The sequence below is a fragment of the Ctenopharyngodon idella genome, chromosome 6, assembly GCF_019924925.1.
Source record: "Ctenopharyngodon idella isolate HZGC_01 chromosome 6, HZGC01, whole genome shotgun sequence".
NCBI lineage: Eukaryota > Metazoa > Chordata > Actinopteri > Cypriniformes > Xenocyprididae > Ctenopharyngodon > Ctenopharyngodon idella.
The window spans coordinates 15,134,880-15,148,403 of record NC_067225.1 but is presented as its reverse complement, the minus strand read 5'-3'; the positions used below and the strand labels follow the sequence as shown (position 1 = coordinate 15,148,403).

General features: G+C 36.4%; 1 protein-coding gene across 1 annotated transcript in view; it reads left to right on the top strand.

Moving 5' to 3' along the window:
• The window catches only part of usp43a (ubiquitin specific peptidase 43a), a 104,809-nt gene extending 94,346 nt beyond the window's left edge, over nt 1–10,463 (top strand). The window contains exons 14-15 of the mRNA XM_051896579.1: nt 3,946–4,107; nt 4,263–10,463. Coding sequence (XP_051752539.1) covers nt 3,946–4,107; nt 4,263–5,311 — 1,211 coding nt within the window. The 3' untranslated portion in view covers nt 5,312–10,463. The remainder of the gene's footprint in view (nt 1–3,945; nt 4,108–4,262) is intronic.
• The last annotated feature ends 3,061 nt before the right edge of the window (nt 10,464–13,524 follow it).

Sequence of the window (13,524 nt, the reverse complement as noted above, 5' to 3'; positions counted from 1 at the left end):
TGCATTCGGTTTTAAATCACCTAGAGGTTTCAGATGCTTGTGCTCAACTGCTTTTTATTGATTTTAGTTCAGCAATCAATACTATCCAACCATATGTTTTAATTAAAAAATTAAAGCAGTTAGGTGTGAATCCTGCAATCATACAGTGGAGCTATTCCTTTTTAACAAATAGAACTCAGAGAGTTAAAGTAAGCAATAGTCTGTCTCAAGTGAAATACTGTACTGGTACTTTAATAGGCACCCGCAGAACTACATTCTGTAGTATTCTGATGATACAGCTATTCTAGGTTTATTGAAAAAGCAAGACTTTTCTTCTATTCTTTATTCTGAGATTATGTCATTTATTGATTGGTGTGAGGCTAATTTTGTGAACACAGAAAACTGAGATGATCATTTTTGATCCTAAGGGTGTTGGAGACCATACGCCTGTATGTGTTGTTGTTGTTTTTTTTTGTTGTTGTTGTTGTTTTTAGGACATTTCTGATTGTGTATGGATGTGGATGTTTATTGTGCGTATAGTACTTGTAATATTTTTAGGTGTATCAGGTGATGTTTGAATGTTGCTATTGAGTCCACTCCAAATTTCCCTATCAGGTACAATAAATTATATTTCATTTCATTTCAACATTAGAGAGATAGTTCACCCAAAAATGAAAATTCTGTCATTTATTCAAGCTCAAGTTGTTTTAAACCTAAATGAAGTTCTTTCTTCTGTTGAACATAAAACATATTTTGAAGAATGTGGGTAACCAAACAGTTGCTGTTCCCCATTGACTTCCATTGTAGGAAAAAAAAATAATAAAAATACTATGGTAGTCAATGGCTATCGTGAACTGTCTGCTTACCAACATTCCTCAAAATATCTTCTTTTGTGTTCAACAGAAGAAAGAAATTAATACAGGTTTTTGGAACAACATTAGAGTGACTAAATAATGACAGAATTTTAAATTTGGGGAGAACTATCCCTTTAAGGACAAGCTGCAGCATGTTTACTATTAGGCTGCTGTCACTTTAAGAGCTGTACGCATCTAATATACAGACACACATCCGATTTTCTCTCAACTGTTTACTTTCACTTTAGACATAACCGACTGTGTTTATGTTAACCTTGTGTGTAACTGACAGTATTAGCACTATAAGATGTGAAAGATAACTGTTTGACAGGCTTTTAGTGTGCACGCGCTTCGAGTGCACACTCAGAAAAGCGCATGTCAGAACAGCACGCACATAAAATGTTTAACCAGCAAGGCTTTAAAACACATGCAAATAATTAACTTTCGTGAGCATAATTCTACCGCTGCATTTACATGATGTGAATGTATGTCGCATTGTACAGTAAATTGGGACCGAGGTGCCAGAGCTGCAAATGTTAGAATGTGTACTGTAGCACAATACTATGATTTTTATTCAAAAGCAGATTGTGGAGACATTTTAATCATCCACAATCAAAAATCATAATATCACACACCCCTACCCACACCACAGATTTGAAAGACGGTGGTGCTTCCTCGTATTGCAGCCTCACTTCACTGCTCACCTTGTTAAAGTGTGAAATCTGACACCAGCATTGCAAGCTTGGCTAAGCACCCCCTAACTTTAGTGCATAGTGATTGGACATTTACTCATCTCAGCGTGTAGACTCAAGGGTACACACAAACAGAGCCAATTCAGAGAGAAATAAAATGCAAGGAAATTATTTAAATGCGAAGGCGAAGAAAAAAAACGCAATTCACAAGCACTTAATGAACCGTGGATGTCGTACCGAATGGTTCAATATTATATTGAGAATTGTGGCATCCCTAGTGTGTACACATTCTAACCCTCATCATCAAAGTGAAAATAACATTTTAAAACATTCTGGAGGATTATTAAAAACTGAAAAACTAGAATAACAGGGTTGGAAAATTAAAAAAATCAGTCCCCTGATCTAATACTTTGTAAAGGCTTCTTTTGCTTTATTTACAGCCATTAATCTTTTTGGATATGTCTGTACTAGTTTTGCACAACTAGATCAGGGAATATTTGCCCATTGAAGAGATGATGCTTCACAGTAGGTATGGTGTGTTTTGGGTGGTGTGCTGCGTTTGCTTTTCACCAAGCATAGCACTGAAAGAAAGAAGCCTTTCCTGAAAAAGTTCCACACTCTTGTCTTGTTTGCGCTATGCAAAAACACACCTGGAAGACTCTGATGCCATCTGGCAAAATGTGCTATGGTCTGATGAGACCAAAATTGACCTTTTTGGACTGAACTCTAAGCACTATATTTGGCAAAAAAGCAAACCATACCCACTGTGAAGCATGGTGGTGGCAGCATTATGTTGTGGGGGTGTTTCTCTTCACTGGGACTGGGTGATTGGTCAGGATTGAAGGGAAAATGGATGCTGCCAAGTACATCCAAATTTTTGAGGAAAACCTGCATCCCTCTGCTAGACAGCTGAAGATGGGCAGGTCATTCAAATGTCCTTGAGTGGCCAAGTCAGAGCCCTGACTTAACTCCGATAGAAAATCTGTGGACGGACTTGAAGAGAGCAGTTCATTGCCGCTCACCACAGAATTTGACTGAACAATTCTGCAAGGAAGAATGGGCAAACATTCCCCAACCTAGGTGTGCAAAGCTAGTACAGACATATCCAAAAAGATTACTTGCTGTAATTAAAGGAAAAGGTGGCTCTACGAAGTATACTGATGACTATATATACGAAGAGACTGATGATTTTCCAACCCTGTTATTCTAGTTTTTCAATTTTTAATAATCCTCCAGAATGTTTTAAAATGTTATTTTCACTTTGACTATGAGGGTTATAACCTGTACATACAGCTCAAAAAAGTTAGACTTTATTTTATTTTCCAGGGTGTAATGTGACAAAAGGTAAAGATTTTTACAGGGTATGATGACTTTCTATAGGCACTGTACATTCTTGGGTACCTGAAACAGGGAGCAGACATCCTGTCAAATCAAGGAATAGACACTTTAACCAGAGGTGGTGAAGTTGATTTGGAAGGAGTTCGGCCAGGTGGAAGTGGACTTCCTGTTCACTCTGGTTCTCCCTAATGCATCCAGCTCCACTAGGGCTGGATGCCATGGTGCAGACGTGGCAGAGGCTGTGTCTGTACACATTTGCCCCAATTGCCCTGCTCCCAGGGGTTCTAGAGAGGGTTCGCCAGGATGGAGTTCATCTGCTGTTAGTAGCCCCGTTCTTGCTGGCCCAGGTTTGGTTCTTAGACCTCCAATTTCTCCTGGAAAGCTCCTCTTTTGAGATTCCACGAGGGACCTTCTGTTGCAGGCCGGGGGCACAATATATCACCCCTGGCCAGAGAAGTGGAAGCTTTGGGTTTGGCCCCTAAGGGAAACCAACTCTTAAACTCCACATAGAGCTCCCTCCACAAGTAAACTTTACACCATGAAGTGGAGAGTCTTCACTTCATGGAGCAGAGAACACCAGTTGGGCCCAGTTAACTGCCCGGTTGGTTTAGTGCTGGAGTTCTTTCAGGCGCTGTGTTGCCTTGCCATACTTCCTGCATGCCTATGAGCGACTTGTTTTTATTATAATCAGAAGCTGACAGTGTATTGTTGCAGGTACCCTTTATAGCTTCCATGGTACACCACCATGTATTACGGGGTGACGTAGCACCAGTGACAATGGATATTTGATTCAGATGTAATCGGACAGGAGAGTTCCCTTATCATCTTTACAACAGACACAGTGTCTCATTTCCTTCACCATGATTTACAGATGTAACCTGAGACATTTTTTAAGTTGATTTCAGTTAATTTGACAGGCGACTAAGATGCTGCCACTGGGTATTTGTTAATTGGTCGTCATAGAAACAATAATACAGGACATAATTTTAGCAATAAAAAGTCAAGGGGCAGCATACTCCATGTCCTTGTCTAAGAGAAACATGGACTAGCCACTAAACAGTCTTTATTGTCTCCTTGTACAGGTTCCACTAGCTCCTCCATGTCAGACCACTGGCTCATACGTTTAAATGGTGACAGTAAAAGAGGAAGTATGGTATCACGGTCTTCCACAACATGCCCTTCTTCCATCCCAGACTCCCCAGAGTCTCCCGTCTTTCAAAATGAGCCCTCAATTGAGAAGAGAGGTGAGTTTACCCACCAAGTTTGTTTTAGTCATTGTAAATAAGAAATGTAAATAGTAAAAGGATGTTGCTTGACAGAGATTTTTATCATAGTTCTTTACTTGTTTTGTTGTGGGCAAGTGTTTTCCACAATGTACTGAATATTGTGTAAATGTTAGTGTCTTTAGGTGGGTTCGAAAGTAGACCTTTCGTGCGAGGAATCCAAGGGCGTAGCGTAAGCATGAAAAGTCCCACCAAGACCAGAGTTCTCCCACTGCGATGGTCCTTTGGAAACAAAGACCGCCACAAACCTGCCTCAGCTCCTGACCCGGCTCCTGCAGAGCTAGTGGAGTATTTAGAGTCTGGGAGGAGGCCAAGATGCACCAAAGACCCCATTGTTGCCCTAATGACTCGACCTTCAGATAAAGAAGTCAATAAAGGAGACGATACGAAAAAACCTGCAGCCAAATCTTCAAGCCACAGCAGCCTCGAACCTCTGGAGTATCTCAAAATACCACAGGGTCAAGAAAGAAGTAGCTCAGAGAAAGCAACAGGCCAACAGCCCAGCAGCAACAGTAGACCAAGGGAAGATGGGACTTTAACTAGACGGAGCAGCAGAAAATCAAAACAGGAACAATCGCAGTCCAGAAAGAGCTCTAGTGCAGGGATCCAATCCAGTTCCAGTGGTCTAAGTGGCTGGGAAACCACACAGAGGAGTGACCCAGGCAAGGAGCGAGACCAACCAGAGGATAAACAGAGAAAGGGACAGGAGACAAAACGTCACGATAGTGTCTTCACATTTCTCAAAGGTGGTTTCATGAAGAAGGACTCACTTCGGAGGTCTCGAGACAATGAATCTGTGAAAATGGGTGATACGGGGGTGAAGAGCCCATCTGGAGTTTCGCTCTCCAATGGGACACATAATAGAACTTCAGAAGCTAAAGCCAATAGCAATAACCAAGGTCGTAGCAGACTCAGTGGTGAACTTGTGAACGGCAAGGTGAGTCGTGGGTCGTCAGACATCAAACGGTCACAAAGTTCTTCCAATATTCAAAGCAAGGCTGATCTAGGCTTAAGAAGAACAGCATCTTTACACAGAAATGGCACATCGGTGGCTCAGCCACAGAGCGCACACGGGGACAGGGGCTCTCAGAACACTCCGCAACGCACACGCTATAGCACAAATTCACTGGGCAGAAAGAAGGCCGTGCCTGAATCGAGCTTTTGAGACTTCACTACACCCAAATATCACAACAGGGTAGCAAATATCTAAAAGCCCAAGTAAGAATTGTGGTATGAAAGGTAGGTTTAAAAATGATCACTAAAACCTGGCAGCACACAAATTATGAAGTTGCACATACATTTGGAACTAGTGGATGATAATTTTGTTCACTTGTTTCTGTTTATATGAAGTGCCTCTGAACCAGAGCTATTTTTCAGATTGTTTTTTGCCACTAGAAGTACATTACACACTGGCCTCTACACCATGCTTTTGAATTGAAAAATGATTTGCCTCAGATTTGATTTTCTTGTGCCACTAAATATATTTATCACCTGTAATACATGAAGGAAATTGCTATATATAACTTTTCAGTTTCATGTCTTATGATTCTACAGATTGTACTGACAGGCTGCTAACCTCTCATGGGTTTTCATGACATTTAACAAAGATGTCAGTTCTTGCACTTTCAGTGAATTTATTGCACCATCTGATTTAGTCATGATTTCAGACTAAAACATAAAGTTTATTAATTTTTTCTCTTTTTTTTTTTTTTTTTTTTGTTACATTTACACTCTGCAAAACAACTCTTAATGAGTATTGTTGTCTTGTTTTCCAGTAAACTGTCATATGACTTCAGAATATAGTAACCATCACTAAAACAAGAAAACTTTACTGGAGTAAACATTTGCTGAATTGAGTATAATTTTCTTAACACCTTGGTAAATTATTTTAATCATGAACCTAATTTTCATCAGTTTTATACTTACAACAGGCAAATTGCAGGTTTGATAAGAATGCACTTCATTTAATAAGTATTACCCTGGTATTTACCTTGTATCAATGATTTAGATATTTTAACTGCACAAGACCAAAATACTGATTAAGAAAGTGATTTTTCCAATGCAGAGTTTAAAGGTTATTAATGCAGTAAACATTAAGACATTTACAAATTCATATTATAAAATTATTTTTTAAAAATATAAAATCACTGAAACCTAAAATGTGTGCTTTAGGTGTTGTCACATATAAAGATGGCATGTTGACAACACATTGTATTAGACATAACTTAAAGAATAGTACAACCTGAAATGTTGTTCCAAACACATTTTACTTTTTTTATTTATTTATTTTTTTTCCATCAATAGACCACAAAAGGAGACATTAGGCAGGATGTTCATGGTGCTCTTTTCCATTTAAAAAAAAAAAAAAAAAAAAAGTGAATTGTGGCCAGCAACTGTCAAGCTCCAAAATGACAAAAAAAAAAAAAAACATGAATCCCTATAAATACTACTGTATCATATCTGATAGATGAATTTCTAAGGCCTTTAAATTATCAACCAAATCAAAACTGAAAAACCTTCTACATGCCCTCTGATGGATAGTTCCTTTTAGTAATTGTAAAAATGTCCACCAGTTTGTGTACACGTCTTTTTGCTGTGAAATCTTTAATTCATTTTATAAAGTAAATGTAAGATTTACTGGGCTGAAGCAACTTAAATTTACTTCATTATCCATATATTATCATCCATCATATGGATAATTATTATTATTATTATTATTATTAATGTGTGAGCATGGACGAGAAGGAGCAAGAATCCAAATGCATGCACAAGTTTATTTTAAAAACACAAATACAGATAATCCAATCGAGGAACAAGAGTACAGTCCACACATCAGGAGCTTATAGTCCACACAGAGAAGGCAGAAGAGCAACAACATAGAACACACATACACTCCCGACAAAAATCTTGTTGATTTACATTACAAGAATGTCTTACGTTTTGGCCATATGAATAACAATATCTGTACCAAATTGCATATTTTTGTCCAGTTTGGGCCTCTAAAAAAATATATTTTTTCTATAGTTCTATATTCTCACCATATCATACTATATGGACCATAAGATCATTAGTGATTAATGATAGACCTAAATTTCAGTCTTTTTCCTCTCACAAAATGATCATATGGCTTGGAATTTGAAATTTATCAAACATATCATATGGACTACTTTTACTTTTACTACTTTTACTTACTACTTTTAGTGTGCTGTTTGATATTTTTGGAGCTTGACACCCCTTAATCACCACTGGCTTTCATTTTATGGAAAAGAGCAGCGTGAGCATTCTGATGAATATCTTTTAGTGAATCAAACAGGTTTAACATGGGGGGAATATTCCTTTAATCCAGCTCATCTGAAAATTATTGATGTGTTCAAATAATGTGGAGCTCTAGCAATGCCAATGACTGTGGAATAAAGAAAAGCCTCAGTGTAAACAGTAAAGTGACCTTAGAGAATAGACATCCATGACACAGATTGTGTTTGGCTCTAATTGCTAAAGCTACAGTCAGAATATGTCATATTGTCTCCTTCCTATTTGGACTAATTGGGTTCATATGCCCATTAATCTTATGAATAAGACAAAACTAACAATCATACTTGTGTATCGCTATCTAGCAGCATATAAATAGTCTGAATGCAGCTCATAAAACATTGATATACACTGCAAAACTCATCCTCTTACCAAAAATAATATTTTAGAATACATTACTCATTAAAGGATTAGTTCACTTTGAAATGAAAATTAGCCCAAGCTTTACTCACCCTCAAGCCATCCTAGGTGTATATGACTTTCTTCTTTCTGATGAACATAATCGCAGAAATATTAATAAATATCCTGACGCATTCAAGCTTTATAATGGCAGTGATAGGTATCAATGAGTATGAGCTGAAGAAAGTGCTTCCATCCACATCCGTCCATCATAAATATGTGCTCCACACAGCTCCGGGGGGTTAATAAAGGCCTTCTGAAGCGAAGCGATGCGTTTGTGTAAAAAAAAAAATCCATATTTAAACAAGTTATGAAGTAAAATATGTAGGTCCCGCCAGGCCGCCTTCCGTATTGAAGTTGCGAAGAAAGTGTAAACTGGCGTCACGTCAGTTACACTTTTTCCATAAGTTGAACAGGATTGTAGGATGTAGCGTAAGCTTTGTGAACTGCAAGAGTTTTACACTTTCTGCATACGTTGAATACGGAAGGCGGCTCGTGCAGAAGATAGATATTTTACTTCATAACTTGTTAAATATGGATTTTTTTTTTTTTTATTACACAAATGCATCGCTTCGCTTTAAAAGGCCTTTATTAACCCCCCAGAGCCGTATGGAGCACATGTTTACGATGGATGGATGTGGATGGAAGCATTTTCTTCAGCTCATACTCATATTTATGACTATTTCTGCAATTACGTTCATCAGAAAGAAGAAAGTCATATACACCTAGGATGGCTTGAGGGTGAGTAAAGCTTGGGCTCATTTTCATTTCAAAGTGAACTAATCCTTTAACAAAGATTTAAATTGATTCTTTTCTCTCAGTGTGACTGTGAGTGAATTAAAACTCAATCCTCACTCTGAATCAAATTCCCGCATTTGTGTTTTTAACAAGACATGAACCAAACTGTAAGTGTCCTTTTGAATATTGCACATGATATGGTATATATAGCTCCTCAAATGCTATTTGTTTTTCTTTGCTTGTTGGAAAAACGTGCCTCTACCACCATTTTTGCAAAATTCCAAAAACTTACCTATAAATACAATTCACTGCAGTTTCTAGTAGCCATAAAACATCAACCTCTATTTCTTTTTCACACAAATTATGATTACAGGGGCAGATTATCAACTAATAAAGTCTTATTTTGCATGGTTCCCTTGCACAATTCAATGTTATGACCCAAAATCCTTTTACCATAGTGCATGATTTGTACAAGTTAAAGTTTGCATCACATAAACAGCTTAATATGTAAGGCTTTTCTTACGTAGTAAACTTGCTGGGTAGCTCACCTGGTACAGCACTTGGGAAGGAGTGCCATGAAACAAAAGTCATGACACTCAATAAATGCTCAAAGACTTGTAGAAGCAAGCTAAAAGGGCATGGCGAATGGGTTTTTATCTCGTGTTTGCTTTTGTTAACACTATCGGTTAGGTTTATGGTACTGTTTAGTGTAGGTGGTACATTATTTTTAACCTTTTAGCGACACCTACCAGGGATTTCATTACCAAACTGGTACCGATACGTACAACAACCAACATAATAAAACATCGTCAGATTCGGATTCACTTGTTTCGAGGAGAGTTCAAAGCGATTTCAGTGCCACTCACTAGATATTTAACTTTGAAAGTTCTGTGATACATGCAAGAAGCAATGTAATATCATTTTGCAGAAATGTATTCACAGGCACATTTTTTCAGTGAACCTGGGTACTGTATGCAGTAAAGTTTGAATTGCACTGTAGAATATGGTTTAATGATTGTGGTAAATTTAAATCTCAGTTTACATATTATTTTTGTTGATCTGAATAAGCAAAGATGTGAAGTGATGGTTTGTTTGTGTCAATGCTCAAACTCTTTCTGCCTAGATGTTCTGAACACAGGATGTCAATTTAAAAAGAAAAACAACATACTTTTTTGTATTGCATTTTTGTTCATTACAGTTCTCAAAAAGTTGTTAGGTGCTATCACACCAGAAGAGAGATGATTCACAGTTCATATATTGAAAAAATCAAGTAAAAACATTTTTTTAGCTTAATTGAAATCCGTGTACGAAACCTACTAAAGATTTTTGTCATATTCTGTCAACATCTAATCATCCCTGTTATTCTGTTGAGTATGTCAAATGGTTATGTAAAAAGCAGCAATTACATGACACGTAACAGGATTTGTGTAGACACAAAGGTCTGCTCCCCAAGGGCATTTCTTTTTTCCACTCCAATGCTTCCAAAGTAATCCTACTTTTCACTATGCTTAAAATAATAAGCACTTGTACTGACAAGACAATGAATGAAGGAATCTTACCCTGAAATCTTCTCTTTTTTTTTTTTATTTGGTTTTTGAGATGTTTTATATGCAACTTTTATAAACATTTTGTAATGTCTTTGTATGTGTGTATGTATAAACAAAAAAATCTATTGTTAATCTATCTGGGAACAGCATATGTAGGGATAGATTATATGTACAATTCAAATTATCTTTGAATTATTGCACAAGGGTACATGTTCTGTTAAGATGACTACATACAGGTTTGTGTGGACCTGTGTCTACAATAAACTGAATATAAACTGATATATTTTTGTATAATTGCTGAAATTAAAAAGACATTGGTACTCATGTTTCTTAGACTCTTTTAAAATTTACTGTGCTTAGTGTATCAGTTCATTTTTCATTAAGCATAAATGAATTATTAGTTTAGCATTTATTTTGTTTGTCATCTAAAAGAGTTTTATTTGCATACTGAATGATTGTAAGGCTGTTCTCCTCTCTGCAACATTTCGACTGAAAGTCTCTTTGCATTGGCTTCAGTAGCTCCAATTCCTGAGGGAGTCTTCACAGAGCACTCAAAGAGCAGCTTGATCCATTCCTCATCAGCATGCACTACCCTATAGTCTCAAACTTAAGATTGAAGACGTTGGTGTCATTGTTTCAGTATCTCAGCTGTGTCAAACAGAAATCTAAATTATGGTATTTATTCAATTTATTCGAAGGCTTGATTTACATTTTGAATGCAAATTTCTAAAAAACTCATTATGTACTTCAGAACGATATAATTCTTTCATAACTGTTTTTAATATATAAAGAGCAGAAGGACAAACTTTGTCTGCCCGCTAGAGAACTGTAATCATCTCAGAGATGTTTGAGACCTCTGAAAACTCTCTGTAAAAATCACACACAGCCACAAATGTACATACAAACTAAATTCATGTTACCGATGCTGTATATGTCAGCATACTGTTGCTATTCTCAATAACAGACAACAGAAGGGATAGTCATCATTCTGTCATCATCCTCATGCTGTTAGATGACATTCTATTAGGCACAAAATGTTAGGGACTGACAAACTCACCATATTACACCAATCTTACGTTCTTTGCACTGGCTGCCAGTCCAATAACATATCGACTACAAGATTTTGTTATTTGTCTATATAGCTCTAAGAAGCTTTCTGTTGGACAACACAGCGACCAACGTGGGGAATGTTTTCGTCCTCATGCTAAACTCCCGATTGCATAGATTCCTATTGAAATGACTGGCTTTCACCTGCAAAATTTTGCCAAGCAACTGTAAATGTGACCGCACCTTGAGGCTATCATTCTGCTTAACATTTCATTTTGTATTTCATGGAAGAAAGTAAGTGACTTGCAGGTTTTTATCAACATGAGGGTGTTTCACCTGTCTCTTTAAATATATTGTACGTTTCTTTAATACAGGCCCATTATTACTACTGCTACATTTAAATGGGCTATATGTAGAATTCAGATACTCTTGCAATTAGTGACACCAGTGTTCGTTAAGTGAACTGCAACCAGCAATTTATTGCTCGTGCTTGCATTCGCACACACATTACAAGATACTGAACGTGATTTAAGGCCCTGATATACTCACAGCAAAGGTTTTTTTTTTTTTTTTTCGTTCTTTGCTTAGAAGTAAAAAGAAGTTGGAAATACCTTGATATCCCGACGCCATCCACGCTATGAGAGCAGCATTTAGATGGTTATGTAAATATGTGCTGCACACTTTCCTCTCAATAACACATGACAAAATGACAGTGGTGAGAAAACAGCAGTTAAGAAAGAATCTGATGGAAGTGATGTGGATATATTTGCATCAACTCTTCAATATTTGCATTGCGACAGATGAGGTCATTAATTTACGCCGTTATGATAGTTTGATTATAAAGTAGGCTATATTTGAGACTATGGACTATGTAGATCTGGCTATGTGAGACTATATCCAAACATGATGCCATCACATATTACCAATTCACCTGCTAATTGTGGACAGTTTAACTTGGATATTCTGTAATCTTTTGACTTTTATTTTTCCTCTGTCCCAACATTTTTGCAGTGTGTTGCAGCCATCAAAATTAAAATTTGTTTATATTTACAAAATGCAATTAATTTGGCCAGTGAAAACATTAGTTAAAAGTTCAAGAGACTTAACAAATCACAGATTCTTGATTTTATTGCATTTTACAAAATGTCCCAACTTTTTTTGGGGTTGTACATGAAAATGTTTTACATATAGCCCCTTAAATATAAGCCAAATAATAGGTCCATATAAGACAAAGAAACTGCTCATTTAAAGTAAACAACACTTGATTTTAACCTTAAATTTGTTTTAAGCAGAAGCAATTGACCTTTTATTTTGTTTTTTTCGTAATGTTATTTTTACTGCATGCCTCTGACCTCAAGGTTTATGTCAAATCACATGAAATAAATAACAAAGGCTTCTGAATGAAAAAATAAATAAAAAATAAAAAACAAAACACTGGAAGTAGATTTATGTAACATATCACTGATCAAAGGACTCCTTTGAACTCTTCTGAGATCTGCATCCATCAATAGTTCTTTAATAACCAAATAACCCAAGAGCAAATTCATAAAACACCAGTAGAACAAGATGCCCCTCCATGGATCAAGGTAAGTTTAAGATGCACATGTGGAAAAGAACTGTAAAAAAATAGCTTACACTCTTAAAAATTAAGGTATTTATTGGCATTGATGGTTAAGAAAAAGTTCTAAGGAACTGTTCTTTTTTCCTAGAACAGTTCTTTTTAGAACTGTTCACTGAAAGGTTCTTTGGGGGGAAAAATGGTTCTTCTATGGCATCACTAAAAAAAATAAATAAAAAAAATAACTTTTGGAACCTTTATAAGAGTGTACTTTCCATTCAGAAAGTTTATATTTATTTATATATATCTGTGAATTTACATTATGTTAAAGTTTATATGTCTGTTTGTTAATGGGGGGTGGGGGTGTTAATTCATTAAACAATTAGATTTGAATATTGTTTGTATTTTGAAGTGAAAAGTTAAAGTAAGGCCCTTAGAAATGGGGCAGAAGGCCCCCAGTGGCATGTTGTTGTTGGTGTTTCTATTTTATTTTATGTACATTTCACATCTTCATTATCATAATAACCTAGCTAATTGAGAATTATGCATTTATGCTATCTCAAATCATATTTGGTGACATCCCTTTAAATATATAGGCCTATATAAGAATTTTACATATAGTGTAATTCAGATGCATCTCATTAACTGAGATGCTGTTATTTGTCATTATTCAAATTTTCAGCTGTCAAAATGCATAACTTTACACAGAATGTGTGATTTATTGTTTTAGTTTAACAACATTTTAAATGTGTGTGTGTGTGTGTGTGTATATATATATAT